This window comes from Thamnophis elegans, chromosome 7 (assembly GCF_009769535.1).
Source record: "Thamnophis elegans isolate rThaEle1 chromosome 7, rThaEle1.pri, whole genome shotgun sequence".
Classification (NCBI taxonomy): domain Eukaryota; kingdom Metazoa; phylum Chordata; class Lepidosauria; order Squamata; family Colubridae; genus Thamnophis; species Thamnophis elegans.
Window position 1 is genome coordinate 13,022,836 of NC_045547.1, and position 18,196 is coordinate 13,041,031.

At 43.4% G+C, this 18,196-nt stretch overlaps 1 protein-coding gene across 1 annotated transcript in view; it reads left to right on the forward strand.

Moving 5' to 3' along the window:
• Positions 1-17,462, forward strand: part of LOC116511228 (solute carrier family 15 member 5-like) — a 55,736-nt gene extending 38,274 nt beyond the window's left edge. The window contains exons 7-9 of the mRNA XM_032221098.1: positions 93-224; positions 15,449-15,557; positions 16,860-17,462. Coding sequence (XP_032076989.1) covers positions 93-224; positions 15,449-15,557; positions 16,860-17,007 — 389 coding nt within the window. The 3' untranslated portion in view covers positions 17,008-17,462. The remainder of the gene's footprint in view (positions 1-92; positions 225-15,448; positions 15,558-16,859) is intronic.
• The last annotated feature ends 734 nt before the right edge of the window (positions 17,463-18,196 follow it).

Below are 18,196 nucleotides of genomic sequence, written 5' to 3' on the forward strand. Positions count from 1 at the left end.
CAATCCACCTCCCTAACCACTGGTTTAGTCTGTCTCTCTCCATCCTCAGGATAGTAGTTCTTCATAATTATTTTTCCTCTTCCATTGCAAAGGTGTCTTCATCACATTCCGATTTCTGCCAGGCCAAATTCGTGGGGTTGCCATGCAAATCTTGACTTTCTTCAATGGAGCTGGTTGCATCATGGGTGCCTTCCTTATCCAAACAACTTACATTGGCTCACAAGGTAAAGCCCATAAATCTCCCATATATTTAGTCTCTGTCCTGATCTCACTATTCTTTTCTACTTTTTTTCCTATTGTTTTCTTACATGGGGGATTGCCCTTTAATGAATGCTAAGTGCTTCGTTATAAAGAAACAGATCAGTTCCCATTCGCTTGAGTTAGGAGCATATTGTCATGAGATCTTTTCGGGAGCTCTCTATGTGTCCAACTTTCTTTAGTTTCTGTTCCTATCCATTCTGCACGCGGTAATGGTTATCAGTCCCCATGCAAATATTTTGTAGCATTTATAGCAATAGCACTTAGACTTATAATTCCCCTTCACAGTGCTTTAAGCCCTCTCTATGCTCTTTAACGGGACGCAGTGGCTTAGTGGCTAAGATGCTGAGCTTGTTGATCAGAAAGGTCGGCAATTTGGCGGTTTGAATCCCTAATGCTGCATAACAGAGTGAGCTCTCGTTACTTGTCCCAGTTTCTGCCAACCTAGCAATTTGAAAGCATGCAAAAAAAATGCAAGTATAAAAATAGGGACCACCTTTGGTGGGAAGGTAACAGCGTTCTGTGCGCCTTTGGCATTTAATCATGCTGGCCACATGACCATGGAGACGTCTTTGGACAGCGCTGGCTCTTTGGCTTTGAAACGGAGATGAGCATCGCCCCCTAGAGTTGGGAACAACTAGCACACATGTGTGAGGGGAATCGTTACATTTTAAGCTGTTTACAGAGTCAACGTATTGCCCCCAACAATCTGAGTCCTTGTTTTACCGAGCATAGAAAAGATGGAAGGCTGAGTCAACTTTGAGCCGGTGAGAATCGAATTACTGACAGTCGGCAGAGTAGCTTGCAATACTGCATTCTAACCACTGAGCCACCACAGGTCCTGAACAATTTATGCTTGTATGATTTAACTGGAGCACAAACATGTCAAAATATTTCAAGTTCTGGTAGCGTTTTAGGACCGCCAAGACTCGCTTGCTTGAGAGATGGGCGACCATGTGAATGTGACGGGTAAATCATAAATAAAATTATCCTCTACGCCAGTGATGGCTAACCTTTTTCTGAAGGTGTGCCAAAAATGTGCATGCGCATACTATTGGGAGTGCACACGTACCCACTCACCTGTGCATGCGCGCGCAACCCCCCATGTCTGTGGGGGGGGGGGAGTTTTCACCCTCCGAAGGCTTTCCTGAAGCCTGGGGAGGGCAAAAAACAGCCCAACCATTCAACCGGAAGTTCGGGACGAACTTCCAGTTGACCCATTTGATTGATGGCTGAGAGAGGGACTTGAACCTGGTTCTCCTTAGTGCTAGACAAGCACTTTAACCACTACACCGCATTGTCTGTGTTTGTAATCACCCCTTAATTACTGCTCATCACCAAAGACCAACTCTCTCTCTCAAATCAAATTGGGAAAATGTTCAAAACCTTCCACATTATTTCTGTCCTCTCGCATTTTCCATCTCTTTTATCTTCTTCTACTGGCTGCCTAGCTGATTCTCCCCATTATGAAAGGAATAAGATTAATAATCATAGGATGACTATCAGATGTGAATGTTCAATAAAATTCCTACAATAATCTGTTGGTCATTCACAAAAAAAAATGTTTTCTGCAGCCAAAACTAAGACAGGTGGTTTTTCCTTACTTCTTTTCTAAGTAGCTATTCTTATCGACCATTGACCTATTGACCATTGACATCCATTAGAAATGCGTAGCAAAGTCTAAGAACCTGCAATGAATTGATTTTTTTCATGATTAAGATAGGTCACTAATCTATGGCTGTATGCCTCATAATATAATGAATCATTCCAATTTTGAAAGGTAGAATAATTAATAGGAGCTGTTACAGAACTTTTTTTTTAAATTCTCCTCTGAAAATGAATTAAAAGCCCTTACATTACACTCCCAGAGCATAGGGTGGGCAGAAGGTTGTTTTTTTTAAAAATGCATTTCAGCTTTTTTTTTAAAAAAAAATGTTTGTGCCAATATTTTTTCTGGAATGACTTGTATTAAGCACATAAGATGATCCATTTCTAAAATTGTTATAAATAAATATAATCTCTTTAAGAGCAGATTGGGCAACCGGTTGTCTGAAATGGGATCTCCTGTTTGATCAGGGGTTGGAGTAGGACTTCCAAGGACATTTCCAACTCTGTTATTCTATTCTATTCTATTCTAAATATTGGATACACCCTTCAGTAAAGTTTGCAGTTATCGAGTTCATGAATTTCTATTCTATTCTATTCTATTCTATTCTGTTATTCTGTTAATAATTTTAAAAGAACAGCATAGAATGAAGTCAAAACAAGAAATGAACACAAAATCGAACACAGCAAAAAATTCCAGTGGGAATTTTTTTTTTTTAAAAAAGCAAGCTTTTGTTTAAAATAGTCTGATTTATCCTAGAAAATCCTGAAATAAAATTTCAGATCAACGCAATTTAGATCATTGTTAAATGCAAATAGGAATAGAAACAAATATTCTTATTAAAGACACAGAGCTTGTCAGCTGAGCTTGTTATTGGCTTGTCAAAGAGGTGGTATTCAGCAGGTTCTGACCAGAACCAGTAGCGGAAATTTTGAGTAGTTCAGAGAACCGGCAAATACCACCTCTGACTGCACACACACACACACCCCAATGTATTTTCTGCCTCCCGAGTCCCAGCTGAAATGGGGATTTTGAAGTAAACTTCCCTTGGAGTGGAGAGGGAATGAAGATTTTACAGTATCCTTCCCCTGCCACGCCCATCAGGCCACACCCACCAAACCATGCCACATGCACCAAGCCACACCTACAGAACCAGTAATAAAAAAAATTGAATCCCACCACTGCCTTGTCACCAATAAATGTGTATTGGTATGTCATAAAGGTTGTGGCCAAAACCTGGATCACCTCAATAGCAGTCAGTGAAAATACACTGAAGTTTAAAAAGATAAAGGATTTGGACAAAAATTAATAGATGTTTAAAGTCTTGAAGAGTTAAAATGTCTTCATCTGATATAGAAAGGATAGCACACTAATAATCTAAACCACACTATACAAACTATTCCACATTACTAGCAGTACGTGAAGATAATCTACAAATAAGTGTTGGTCCATGAAGGGTGTATATCCTTTTTTCAATTACCTCTTTCAGCTGTATAAGCCCACCTTTATTTTGTACAATTTAAGGGCAGTTGTAGAAAATCAAGCAGAGGTGGGGGTGGAGTCAAGAGTGGGATCAGCCTGGAATCATTACATTCTCACAAATGTTCTATCTCCAATCCCTCTTGACTTCTCTTGACCCTTATCTCTTGCTCATATAGTTAGTTGATGGAATCCTTTTGTATAGGCATGAGCAATACATCAGCTTGACTGGAACTTAACATGTGGTCTGCATTCTTCATACCTGACAGCAACGCACATAATGCGCCTGCCTATTTTCTCCGCAGCATCAACACTTCAAGGTAGTTTGGGCTGAGTAAGAGTGACTGGTCCGAAGTCATCCATTTAGATTGTGTGACTAACAGCAAAATAGAACGGCCATCCTCCTAGTTTGTACTGTGTTTCCCCTAAAATAGGACCCACCCCAAAAAGAAGCCCTATCATTTTTTGAATGCATGCGCTCAAATTAAGCCCTACTCCCAAAATGAGCGCTAATTAAGACCCCACCCACCCCGAGGTGCAGGTGCTGGGGCGAGGCGCACAGGTAAAAAATAAGCCAGGGTAGGGATGGGAGTGTGGACTGCCTTACTTACCAGGCCTCGCACACCCAGAGGTGGGTTCCTACCAGTTCGCACCAGTTCGGTAGAACCGGTTCGTCAAATCTACCGAACCGGTTAGAAGAGGTTCCACCAGAAAGCAGGCCACACCTACAGAAGAGGTTCAAAAATTTTGGAAACCCACCACTTACACACACACACACACACACACACACACACACAGACTGATTCACACAGAGAGAGAAAGAGAAAGGAAGGAAGGAAGAAAGAAAGAAAAAAAGAAAAAAGAAAGAAAAAGTGAGAGAGATGAAAGAAAAAAAGGAAAGAGACAGAGAGACAAAAGGAAGGAAAGAGAGAGAGAGAGAGAGAGAGAGAGAGAGAGAGGGAGAGAGAACACATGGCCGGCAAGCCACTCCCACCAGGTCACATGGCCAGCAAGCCACTCCCACAAAGGAGGCCACACCCACAGAGTAGGTTCGAAAAATTTTTGAAACCCACCACTGCGCACACCCCAACACTAGTAATGGTATTGTATTCTCTTCACCACCAGTTCAATAGCAGGAGCACGTCTGGACATGAGTGATGACATCAGGGTGGGTGGGCGGAGCTTGTGCTGTCACCACAACCGGTTCGCCCGAACCAGTGCAAACCGGCAGCATACTACCTCTGGCTGACACCGGCCTGGCCTTCTTCTGCAGCCCACTTCTTCTGTGGCTGCTTGCCACCACTTGCACATATTACCCCAGCTTCCATTTTGCCATCAGAGCCTTCCGGAAAACCCTCTACAGCCAATAACAGAGCTCCGAATCTGGACCCGGTCTTATTTTCGGAGAAACACAGTAGCTTCTCAAGCAGACAATCCTGCTTGAAGAAAAAGCTTTTTGTTTTGTTTTGTTTTGCAATTTGTGTAAATCAATTAAGGAGAGGAAATGTCTTTCTTTCCTAAATATATGCCTGTTTTGCATAACATATTCTACTTTTCACATAAATAAGAGACACTACTGTCATCTTCTGGAGCTTTGTCTCTGCCGAAATTCTTATGCGAAATTCTGGAAGTTGTTCACCGTCAAGTTGCAATTACAACATAACTTCGTCAACCGTTGTAAGAATAAGAAATTTTTCAATTTTTTTTTAAAAGAAAAGGGTGTGTGTGGAATCTAGATTCTGTGCTTGAGAGAGGATTCTGTGATTTTAAAATACATGTACATAAATGAGATCTCATTTTCTGTTTAAAGTGTTCTCTCTTTAAAATGTTTTCAGCCATGACAGCAACGAGAGGTATTTTGATTTCATTCACCTAATTTTTTCTCATATATTTATGGTTAGTATTAATTTCTCTAAAGTACAGGGCATACTCAACTTGTGACTGATTGCTCAGTGACCATTCAAAATTCCAATAGATTTATCTCTGGGGGTTACTTATGACCCAAATTTAAAATGCTGATGGTCATCCCCCCCAAAAAACACATAGTCATGTGATCCAGGGGTAGGTTCTGCCCGGCACTACTGCCAGTTTGCTCGTGTGCATGCTTTGTGCTTGCGCGCACGCGCAGTGCAATTAAAATTGTTCTGAGCATATGCAGAACTGAAAAACAAGATGGCGGCACCAACGGCGCTGACCAGGGAACTGGTTTGGGAGTGTGGCAGGCCTGGGTTCCAGCGATCCAGGCCGCCAAATCACTACTGGTTCAGCCGAACCGGTCCGAACTGGTAGGAACTCACCAGTGGTGGGTTGCAGGTAGTACGCCCTGGTACGGGTGTACTGGAGCCTGCCCGGAGCACCGGGTACCTCTCCGGTACAGTGTTCCGGAGGGCCTACCTGCCCGCGCTCCTTATCTGTCTTTAAAGTCTTTGGCGCTTCCGTGCACACGCATGGCACGTACAATGCCTGCGCGACACTCTGCCAAGCAGCTGGAGCATTGCGGAGGAATCGCTGGACAGCAAGACAGCGCGTGTCCACGTGGAACTCAGCACTGGAACCCACCACTGATGTGATCTCACTTCAAATCTTCACTGACTTGAGGCCCTTTTACAGCATTCTGCAGCTACATGATCATATTTTCTTCATGGTATTGGACCTGGGTACTTGAGAGACCGCCTGCTGCCAATTACCTCCACTAGACCGATTAGATCCCACAGATTAGGCCTCCTCCGAATTCCATCCGCCGGCCAGTGTCGACTGGCGACTACCCGGAGGAGAGCCTTCTCTGTGGCTGCTCCGACCCTCTGGAACGAACTCCCCGTGGAGATTCGAACCCTCACCACCCTCCAGGCCTTCCGCAAAGCCCTTAAAACCTGGCTGTTCCGACAGGCCTGGGGCTAAAGAATTGTTGCCCCCGTCTCGAATGGTATGACTGTTGTGTGTTTTAAATTATGCATTGTTTTCTGTCCTTTTAATTTTTTGTTTGTATCCCCCTTCCCTGGTTTGAGTTGTGAGCCGCCCTGAGTCCCCTTCGGGGGAAAAGGGCGGCATATAAATAAAATAAACATTCAACATACATTCAACATTTTATGATGGTTTTGCTGAAAACCAGAATTTACCTCAGGTTTTTGGCAAACCCGCACCCAGAGCAAATGATTGATTTCTTCACAACCACGGCATTCGCTTAACAACTGTGGATTCACTTAACGGCAGTTGCAAAACAAGGTCATAAAGTGCCCCTTTATGACCAACATGATCTAGGGCCATGATGGGTAGGCTCCATTATGGTCCTAACTTGAGGATTGCCTATAGAACAAATGTGCCACAGTCTTCCTACAGAAAAGACAACTATTCTACCCAGGAGCTACCTCGATATACTTTTCAAAAAAAAATTTATCGGTGCTCACTTTATAGCGTGTGTGTGTGTGTGTGTGAGAGAGAGAGAGAGAGAGAGAGAGAGAGAAACAGAGACAGAGAGAGACAGAGACAATCACATTTGAGAAATGGGCATAGATTAGGGATGGGCAATTTTTCAAACCAAGATCTGTGAGACAATGATGACATAAGTAGCAAGCATGTAATCTTTGCCTCCTTTTTGTGGGAGCGGGCGAGCAAAACAAAATATAGGCAGTTCTCGGTGTACGACTGCAAATGAGCCCAAAAACATTCGTTAAGTGAATTTTGCCTTTTTTACGAGCTTTCTTGCAACAGTTGTTAAATGAATCACTGCAGTTGTTAAGTTAGTAACAAGGTTGTTAAATGAATCTGGTTTCCCCGTTGACTTTGCTTATCAGAAGGTTGCAAAAGAGGATCGCATGACCCCGGGTGACCGTGGGGTTACTGCAGAGGTGGGTTCCTACCGGTTTGCACTGGTTCAGTGGAACCGGTAGTGGAAATGGTGACTGGGTCTCCGAACCGGTAGGGATGGCATGCTCGCCACACACCCCAAACCGGTTTCCCCGGTTGGTCCAACACCGTTTTTTTTTATGTTTTGCACATGCGCAGACCTATTTATAGGCAACTGCACATGCGTGCGCACTGAACCAGCAGTAATGCTGGATGAAACGTACCCCTGGGTTGCTGCAAGAGTCATAAGCTTGAAAAATGGTCATAAGTTGCTTTTTTCAATGACGACGTAACTTCAAACAGTCGCTAAAAGAGCAGTTGTAAGTCAAAGGTTATCTGTAGTAAATTGTTCTGCCCATAACTCGCAATGTGATCTTGGGCTGCTTTGATGGGCCATAAAATGGCGTCTTGGGCCTTGTGTAGCCTACAGATATCCACCTCCAGAATATAGTTAGAATTGTCAACGTTTCGGCTTCTTCCTTTAAATAAAAAAAAAGATGTTCTATGTAGTAAACAATTGGTATAGTTACTCTCCCTCCCCGAAGACTATTTTATCTTCATTTTTACTTTGGCTGCAGTGAGCTAGTCACATTTAGGAAATCAAGGTTGCCACGGATTTGATTTATTTATTTTTTAGATTTATGGGCTGACAAATCAAAAAGACTGGAGGTGGGATTACAAAGCTCCAGTAAAAACAACATAAAGGATAACGATATCAACCTTTTCACCTTAGCATAGCAGTGAAAGTTGACCCAGGTTAACAATATTACTGGAGCTTCAGTTTCTCCTTTTCTTCCCCCCACTCAATTTTTGGAATCCTTCATGGCGATGTGAAAAAAAAATCCTGTCATCGCCTAAAAGAATCGTCAGCTCGTTCCTTAAAGCTGCTGCGGAAACCTGATAGAGCAAAAGTTGCTATGGTTAAAAGCGGTCAATAAATTATCGCAAAACTCCTTCTCCAAGGAGCCCCAAGTGTAATTGAGATGATCAGATTAGTTCTATTGTTGTCAAAGAAAACTTGATTAACCATCCCATGTGGTCCCCAGGAGTAGAGTGCAATTTGAGGCAGTATTTTACCTTAACTCTCAGCTTAGTGACAATGCGTGGATTATATTTATATTCAGAGTTTTTAGGTGAAGCAGAGGTGAAGTCTATAGCAATGGTGGCTAACCTTTTTCGAAACAGGAACGCCCGCGCCGGAGCACCGAAACCCGGAAGAGAATAGCTGACCACTTGCTTGCCATTGCTAGCTGCACTTCTGGGTTCCGTCACGCACATGCGTGAAGACCAACTGGACATGGGCATGACGGAACTCGGAAGAGATCAGCTGGCCGCAGGCACATGCACACAATGGAACCCGGAAGTGCAGCTGGTGACGGCACCCGTGCTACCCCTGGCATGCATGCCATAGGTTTGCCATCATGGGTCTTTAGCCTTGTTTTTATGAATGGACCTGTTATTTTAAATTCTCTTCTCTGTTGTGGTGAATGTGAGTCTTCCATTAAGGGCAGGGGTGTGGGAATATCTTGGTATCTTACAGGTAGGCCTCATTTAGTGACTACCTCATTTAGCAACCATTTGCAATACTAACGGGGTGTGGGTGTGTGAAAAAGTGACTTGATGACCAATCCTTGCATTTAAGACCTTTGGATAGCTATATAAACGTGCTTAATAAATAAACCAAAGGAAAGTGATTGCTTCACTTAACGGTATTAAATAGCTTTTATTTTTTGCTTTTTTTTATTATTATTATTAAACACTTATAGGCCGCCCTTTTCCCTGAGGGGACTCAGGGCGGCTTACAATAATGAGGGAGGGGAGTGCAAGACAAGACATAAAAGAAAATGTGAGTAAAAATAATTAACAATAAAAGCACAACATTCACTCGGCATTCGGGCAGGGAGAGAGTAAAGTCCTATCCCCAGGCCTGACGGGATAGCCAGATCTTAAGGGCCGTGCGGAAGGCCTGGACGGTGGTGAGGGTGCGGATCTCCACGGGGAGATTGTTCCATAGCGTCGGAGCTGCAACTGAGAAGGCTCTCCTCCGCGTAGTCGCCAGTCGGCACTGACTGGCGGATGGAATTCGGAGGAGGCCTACCCTGTGCGACCTGATGGGACGCAGGGAGGTAATTGGCAGAAGGCGGTCTCTCAAATAGTCAGACCCACTACCATGGAGCGCTTTGTGGATGGTAAGTAGGACCTTGAAGTGCACCCGGAGATCAACAGGTAGCCAGCACAGCTCATGGAGGATCGGTGTTATGTGGGCGAACCGCGGTGCGCCCACGATCACTCAGACAATCATTTGTCTGAGTGAGTGATTGCATTCTGGGGTCCTAACCCATAAAAAAGTTAACCATGTTTTAGTCCTGGTGAAATTAACAAGAAAACGTAGATGGAACTATTTTGTATCCCATTATTTTTCAAATCAATTTGACCAGTATGAATTTTGTATTGAGATTTTAGTACAGAAACAAATTTCACCAATGCTATATCATGCTTTTATGCATAGAGAAGAACTTCCTTTCAATCTGATTTCTAAGAAGTGGTTCTAATTTATAACAGTCTGGCCCATTTATTGGCCCTGAATTAATTTTGAATCCAAATATTCCAGTCCCCACATAGGGACAGAAGTTAGAAGTTCCAATACTTAAACCAGGTTTCTTAACTTAAAGAGGTGTGGACTTTAACTCCCAGAATTCCCTTGCCAGCATGGGATTCTGGGAGTTGAAGTTCAGATATCTTCAAGTTGCTAAGGTTGAGAAACATGTAATCATTATTTGCAATCAGCGTGGGATTCAATTTTTTTTACTACAGATTCTGTGGGCGTGGCTTTGTGGGGCATGGCTTTGTGGGCATGGCAGGGGAAGGATACTGCAAAATCCCCATTCCCTCCCCACCCCACTAACCTGCTTTCCAGCTTTGTTCTCCTGTTCAGGGCAACAAAAGAAGATCAGCTGGGAGGTAGTGGGGGGCAGGGCCAGCCTACTTGCCGGTTCTCCGAACTACTCAAAATTTCCGCTAACAGTTCTCCAGAACCTGTCAGAACTGGCTGACTACCACCTCTGATTTGCATCCAGTAGTAGCATCTTGTTCATCCAGAGTTGTGTTATACTAGCACAAGTGGATAAGATATTCACTTAGAGGCTTAAGTGAGACTAATCGCTTTTTAAAAATCACATCTCTGAAAGATAGTGTGAATATGATAAAATAAGACTTTTTTAGAAGTTTGACGAGTGCAAACAGATGACAAGTGACAGTGATATTTTCAGTACACATTGAGGAAGCTGGTTACGAAAGACTCTTGTGCATCCCTTGACATTTTAATGAGATATATAATGCATCTTATTCCCACCATCCCTCGTCGTTGTTTCACTCACTCACTCACACACATACACACAGTTATAGAAGTAACTTTTCCCAAAGTTGTGGTGTGAACTCATATACTGTGATTTGGATTGGTTGCTAAGAGTGAAGGAATTTGGTCTGAAGCAATTCATTATTGTATAGATAACAACCTGAAGCCACAGCTTCTAGTTCTTTAGCTGGTGTTGGCCTTCATACACACTGACTTCTTCCCAACAACCTAAATGTTGAAATATATTATTAATACTAGCTGGATACCTCTGCTTCGCGACGAAACTATCGTGATCAGGCAATGCAGGAGAAATCTGGCTCACTCCGGTTCAATTCGTTGGCTCAGTCGTGGTCGGTGTTTGAAACACATAAGGGAATAGCGCTCCCGCCGCCTTGAGTCCGGAAGTAGTTCCATAGGTGGAAGGCGTAGACATTTTGATGAGGTACTGACATTTAGTACTGTAAGAAGCCCCAGACAGCTCCTGAGTGAAGGAGTGCAATATCTGCCAGTTTGAGGTAACAGAATGTGAGGCAACTGGCGGTTGGAACAGAGTTCTTTTCAGGTGGGGAGGGGGAGTAGAACTACTTAGCATCAGAGCCTGTTAATTACTGTATAATGATCTGATGGTCATTTCAAAAAATGCTTTCTTAACAAGCGCTTAGAAACCAAGAGGAACATACATACCAAATTTCAAGTTTGTAGGCTTTACAGTTCTGGAGATTTTGTGATGAGTGAGTGTGGTTCTTGGTTTTTATATAGGATATACTGTATATAGATGATTCCTTCTAATTCACATGGTAGTGGAATTTTACTAGTTCCTCATAAAAGCCTAGCCCAGAGCTTTCTTCCAGTATATCATGATAGTGGTAATTGAGAGGTGGGATGTCTATTCTCAGTTATCCAGATCGTGGTTGTCCCAAAGATGCTTTTTCAAAAGGCAACTGGACTTCCTTGGTTTTTTTCCCCAATAAAGGCGTTTCGCTTCTCATCCAAGAAGCTTCTTCAGTTCAGTTCATTCGCGGTCTATTTTGCAAAGCACGTATGATAAAAAGAACCCAATTAGTTAAGAGTAAATGAGTTAATATTAAGTTAATATTAAATAATAAACATTAATATTATTAAACTTTAATGGTATCCCTAACCTTAAATTATTAAATTTAATATTCATAAATTAATATTAGTTAATAGGAAATTAACAATGAGAAGACAGATGCTTAAGCATCCAAAAAGGCATATAAAACTTAGAGGCTTTGATAAGGAAGACTGAATTTTTGAGGTTTTTAGACTTAAGGAAAAAGATAAAAAAAGAATGATTTCACTGTAGGCAGTCTTAAACTAAAGGGGGAAATTTAAGACTATAAATCTAACAATCTGTGGAAAGTAGAGCCAAGGAATAAAAAGAAAGTGGCTTGTTTGAGAGCTGTGCTTATACAATGCCTCTAGGATTCAAGTGGATAAATGCTGAAAGAATTGAGGCTGCTGGAGCTAAATCTCCACCAGAAGCGTGAGCGAGAGACTCAAAAATGCACAGTAGTCCTTGATTTACATCCATTCATTAAATGACCATTCAAAGTTAAAACAGCAGCACTGTAAAAAAAGAATGATTAATGACCATTTTTCACATTTAGAATGAGCCGCGGTAGCGCAGTGGTTAGAGTGCAGTACTGCAGCAAAGATGGGTTGTTCCCGGATCGGGTGAACCGGTAGTGACAGTGGCGGGAGGCTCTGCCCACCCTCCACCCACCCACCCAGAGGCTTTTGCGCATGTGCAGAACTGTCACCCGCGAGCGCAAGCGAGCACGAATGAATCGGTAGTGTTGGGATTTGCAACCCACCTCTGTACTGCAGGCTACTTCTACTGACTGCCAACTGACTGCAATTTGGCAGTTCAAATCTCACTAGGCCAGTGGTGGGTTCCGGATCCTGGTGCAACCGGTACGGCGCAACACGGTACGGCATTCATCACATGAACGCACACAGTGTGCACACTTGCAGCATGCACCTGCGTCTTTACCTCTTGAAATGCCTCTGCGAGCCTCTGTGACATTCCAGCTGCTCGGCGGAGCGCTGCACAGGTGCTATGCGCTCCATGCGCAGAATCCCCAAAGACCTCAAATACAGGTAAGGAACTCGGGCGAGTGGGCCTTCCAGAGTATTGTACCGGAACGGTTCTTGGTGCTCCAGGCAGGCATCGGTATGCCCGTACTGGGGCATACCACCTGCAACCCACCATTGCACCAGGCTCAAGGTTGACTCAGCCTTCCCTCCTTCCAAGGTGGATAAAATGAGGACCCAAATTGTTGGGGGCAATAGGCTGACTCTGTAAACCACTTAGAGAAGTCTGTAAAAGCACAATGGAGTGGTATATAAGTCTAAGTGCCATTGCTACGAGCATTGCAGCATCCCCTACAGACGCTTGGCAACTGGCTCATATTTATGACGGTTGTGGTGTCCCAGGGTCACGCGATCCCCTTTTGCGAACTTCTGATAAGCGAAGCCAATAGGGAAGGCAGATTGGTACTCACTTGGCAACTGCAGTGATTCACTTAACAACGGTGGCAACAAAGGTCGTAAAACAGGGTAAAACTCATTTAAGAACTGTCTCGCTTAGCAACAAAGCAAACTTTGGGCTCAAAGTTTGCAAATTGAGGACTACTTGCACGTGAAATCCCTTCCCTCCCCCCAAAAAGGGGGTCTCTGATTTCATTTGGCTCTGATTCCACCCATCATATATGGGTAGACCTCGTACAGAGGACCCCAAACAGAGCCAAAATTTCCATTGCTAAACAAGGGAGGTCCAAAGCATGAATGACAATGAAGGAAGCATCTCAGAAAGGACCCAATTTAATTTTCTGGAATTTAAAGGTAGGAAGGTGAGAAGCATTTTCAGACCTGCAAGATTCCGTTACTGTAACTTTTACCAGAAAAGTAGGATTAGTAGCATTATATTAATGATTTTAAGGAGCGTTGAGCTTAGACAACGAAAGGAAATAGAAGTTCAGAGCCCAGTTGCTCTCCATCCCTCTTCGGCTTCTACTGGTCAGTAGGTTTACACTGCAGAAACCTCACTTGTGCAAGTTGAATCTTAGCGGTTGGTTGGTTGGTTGGTTGATTGATTGGTTGATTGATTTGTTTGTTTGTTTGTTTGTTTATGGAAATCTATATTGCCGCCTATCCGCACATGGCGACTCGAGCCGGCTTACAGGAATATAAAACTCTCATCTAAAAAACAATAAAACTACTACTAATAAAACTAATAAAAGAAAATAATCACATAATAAATTAATAAAATAGCATCATAACTTTATTCTGCAGATCTTCTAACTAGAGCCGGGATGGCGAATCTATGGCTGGCGTGCCAGAGGTGGCACGCAGAGCCCTCTCTGTGGGCACATGCGCCCTCGCCAGCTGCTCTTCTGGTTTCTGGCATACGCATGCGTGCCGGCCAGCTGGTCTTTGCGCATGCCAGAGCGCCGGAAACCCACAGAACAGGAGCATGCGCACTGGCAACCTGGTCCTTGGGTTTCTGGCACTCGGGTGCGTGTGAAGTCCAGCTGGCCAGCGCATATGCACAAGCCAGAAACCCAAAACCCAGCTGGTCTTCAGGTTTCTGGTGCATGTGTGCGTGCACATTCCAGTTTGGGTGCTCCGTGCTGAAAAGGTTGGCCATCACTGAACTAGAGGGTTAAGATGCACTGATAGGTCAAGGAGAATTAAGATGTTTAAGTGGAGAAAGAGAAGTGGAAGAAGATAGGAGGGAGAAAGGATGGGCTGATGTTTAATCAAACCACGAATGGATATTTTCTAAAGCAGGAGTCCCAAACCCCTGGTTCATGGACCAGCACCCGTCTGCGTCATGTCAGCAACAAGAGAAGCCCCATCCACGGGAGGCAGGCAGCATGCAAAACCAACCCGCCCTTCCAATCCGCGGAAAAACCTTTCTCCACAGAACCAGTCCCTGGTGCTCAAAAAGACCGCAGCTAGACTGCGGGTGGCGCAATACTGGAAGAAGGAAGATTTGCCTACTATTCAAGAATGGACATTGAAAGTAACAAACTTAGCAGAGATGGCTAAAATATCAGCATATCTCAAGGACCATTCAAACGAGAGATATAAACTGGAGTGGAGAAGATGGATTGACTATACTCAAAATAAATATGGGACTAAGAAATTCCAGATAGCTTATGACTAAAGAAACAAGGAATGATATGATTTGTTTAGAGCTAGCCTAGCAAGGAGGAGTTAAAGCCCAAATGAAAGATGATATTATTATTTTTTTTAAGTTTATTTTAGAATGTTTTTGTTAAAGATGTATACCCTGTATTGGTTCTGGGAAGTCGGGGGGGGGAGGTTGGGGGGGGTTGGGGGGAGGGAAGTAAATATTTGTAAGTTTTTTTTTCAAAATTTTCATTAAAAAAAAAGATTGGGGGCCACTGTGCTGAAGCTAAAATGGGCAGCATGGGATGTTTCCACAGTTGGCAGAACTCGGTTCCTTTTTCTTGAATTGTGGCATGATGTAGGCACATTAAGGTTCCCGGAGGTTTAATAAATCTGTGTTACTGTTTTAAGGTGCTTGTTTCTTTTTTTAAGAGAGAGGGAGGGAAATGGACTATTGAAAATTGCCACGTTGCTGCTGAATTTGGCAGGGCCATCCTAAGGAGCTTTAAGAATGTCAAAAATGAATTTGGGGGGGGGGGGGGACTCATGAAGGCTCTCAGCTGCCCACTACATCTTAGACTAAGAAGGCAATCATACAGAAACTGACCCATAATCCATAACAGAACAATAATTCTGCAGTTATGAGACTGGGCCAGAAAACCCCATTGCAAGCAGAGTTTGGCAATCCTTTCCTTGTATTTTGGATTTTTCACTTAATTTATGTATATTTCTTTCCCCCATCCTTCTAGGTGAGTGGTTTCCAAACGTTCTAAATGAGGGTAAATTTGAGAGATTTTTCTTCTTCTTGGCCTCATTAATGATTGTGAACATTTTAGGCTTCTGGACCATTTCACACAAGTAAGTCCTTAGCTTTTCAGCTCTTGGTATCTTAATCTTTTATAGAACAAATAAATAAATTGAAGAAATATCCTCCTACGGTGACTTTAAATGGTTCCTGTGCAGATATCAGCTAGTAAATCTGAGATAACAGGTAGTCCTTGACTTATGACCACAATTGATAAGTGAGACCGTTGTTAAGGGAGCTTTGCCCCATTTCATGACCTTTTCTGCCAGAGTTGTTAAGGGAATCACTGCAGTTGTTAAGTTAGTAACCCGCTTAATTGAATCTGGCTTCCCCATTGACTTCGCTGGTCAGAAAGGCTCAAAAGGGGGCCACGTGACCCACCCACCCTCCAGGACACTGCAATGGTCATAAATATGAATCAGTTGCCATGCATCCAAATTTTGATCATGGGACCATGAGGAGGCTGAATGGTTGTAAGTGTGAAAACAGGTCATGAGTCACTTTTTTCCAGTGGCGTTGTAATTTTGAACAGTAATTTTTGGTTTCTTGTTCATAAAATATTCTTCCATGGTCTAGAAACTGCGGAGTCTGATGGTGTGGGGTTCCTTGCTTAGCTTTCGGAAGTGAAACTTTCTCAAAAAAGGGTAGTTCTATCAGAAATGAGGCTTACATTGGAAAAACATAAAGTTGTCCAGGCTGGTTCAGGGGTGGGCTGCTGGGGGTTTGGGAAAACCTCTAGTTAATATTCTGTGCAGTTCGGAGAACTCCCAAATCCCACCCCTGGCTGGCCACGCCCACCCATCCCCTTCCGGGAATCCCCATGCAGCCCATTTTGGATGCAGGTAAGTGCAGGGCGCATGCAGAGGCTCGAGGAGGGTGAAAAACGGACTAACCAGAAGTTTGGGAAGGCTGGAAATGGGCCCATTTACGGCCTCTGGAGCCGGGGGAGGCCATTTTCACCCTCCCGGAGGCTCGAAAAAAACCTCCGGAGCCCGGGCAGGGCATAAATGCCACACACCCTCCACCATTGTGCAGGAGGCCGACTAGGCCACGCCCACCATGGCCATGCCCACCCAGCAACCGGGCAGAGAACCGCTTGCTAAAAACTTTGAACCCTACCTCTGCTGGGGGTTGATAGGTGACTTCACCTCCCACTCCTAAACCTTCTTTTGACAGACAACTTTATCCTTCTATAAAAAGAATCTGGCCAAGGATGACATCCTTGTTTTGATTTAGCAACTCTCCCTTTCTCTTTGATTCCCCCGCCCTTCCTTATATTAGACTTCGAAGACCTTAAGCATATCCTTATGTTTTATAGCACTGCAAAAGAGGTTTAATTTATTTTTGCTTTGCAGATATAATAATCTCCAGGAAGACTACGATGAAGGATTCAGAGGGAGCCTTCTTCAGGAGCAGCTTTTACAGCATGAGAAATCACTTAAATTTTATGATAGCATCCTAGTTTGCCCCTCTTCCTTATCCCGGATGGAAACTCTCCTGTGAACTTACCCTCTGAAAACGACCGGCTGAGAACTTGATCTACTCTGTCTTCAGACTATTGCCTGTCAGATTTTAATGATGTGTTCCTTCCTTTGTTTATGGATTGACTTAGCAATAGGGGATCGTAGTTTGTCTTTTTCATGTCTGCTTCTCCCTGTGAAAATTAATTCTATAAGTTCAGGACTTAACACCTGAATGATTCTAAATCCATGCATCTCATTCGCTTTCCTATCGCCGAGAGCCTCATGGGTGACAAAGCCTTTCAAATAAGGCACCTTGATATATTTTTTTTCTAATCTCATGCTCCATATCTAGTACAGCTACCAGATTTGGTTTGCAAAAATCCACATGTTGGCATCACAGCGTTACAGTTGTCTTCTTTCTCTCTGCTGCCATATAGTGGTCATCTGGATTTTTGCAGGTTGTGCTTGGTAGCTCCGTATATAGAGCATGGGTGGGGAGCTATGGCCCCTTTTATGATTTGTGGACTTCAAATCCCAGAATTTCTGAACCAGCCTCTGGAATTTTGGGAGTTGAAGTCCACAAGTCATAAAATGGGGCTATAGCTCCACACCCCTGATGTAGAGATATATCTCTCTCTAAAGGAAAAGTTGTACAGTCGGAGTTATTTGAAACTTTATTAGATCCAATGTCATTTTAGAATGAACTCGTAAGATTTCTTATAACTCTCACTGTACAACTTTCCCCTCGAAAGACTATTTTTTGAGGACAGATATAGCACTTAATGAAGGGAAAAGAGAAGACAGCCACTTCTGGATTCCTGGAGCAGAAGGAGAAGAGTCTTATTCCCTTTGTATATATTCCATCAGCCTGGAATGTATCAATATCTCAGTCCATCTCAGAGTGACAAAGGCAAAAAAAAAGATGTATATCCAGCTAATGTTCAAGTAAATAAGTGTTTAATTAATACACTAGTACAGTGGTTCCCAAACTTGGCAACTTTAAGACTTGTGGACTGGCTGGAGAATTCTGGGAGTTGAAGTCCACAAGTCTTAAAGTTGCCAAGTTTGGGAACCACTGCACTAGTACATTCTCATCAGTGGTGGGATTCCAAATATTTTCCTACTGGTTCTATGGGGCGCACTTTGCACCTGTGCCTAATGCACACTTTCCACCCGCACATACACCACTCAAAGAATTCCCAGGTGAGCTGAGCTGTTTTTTATTTAGC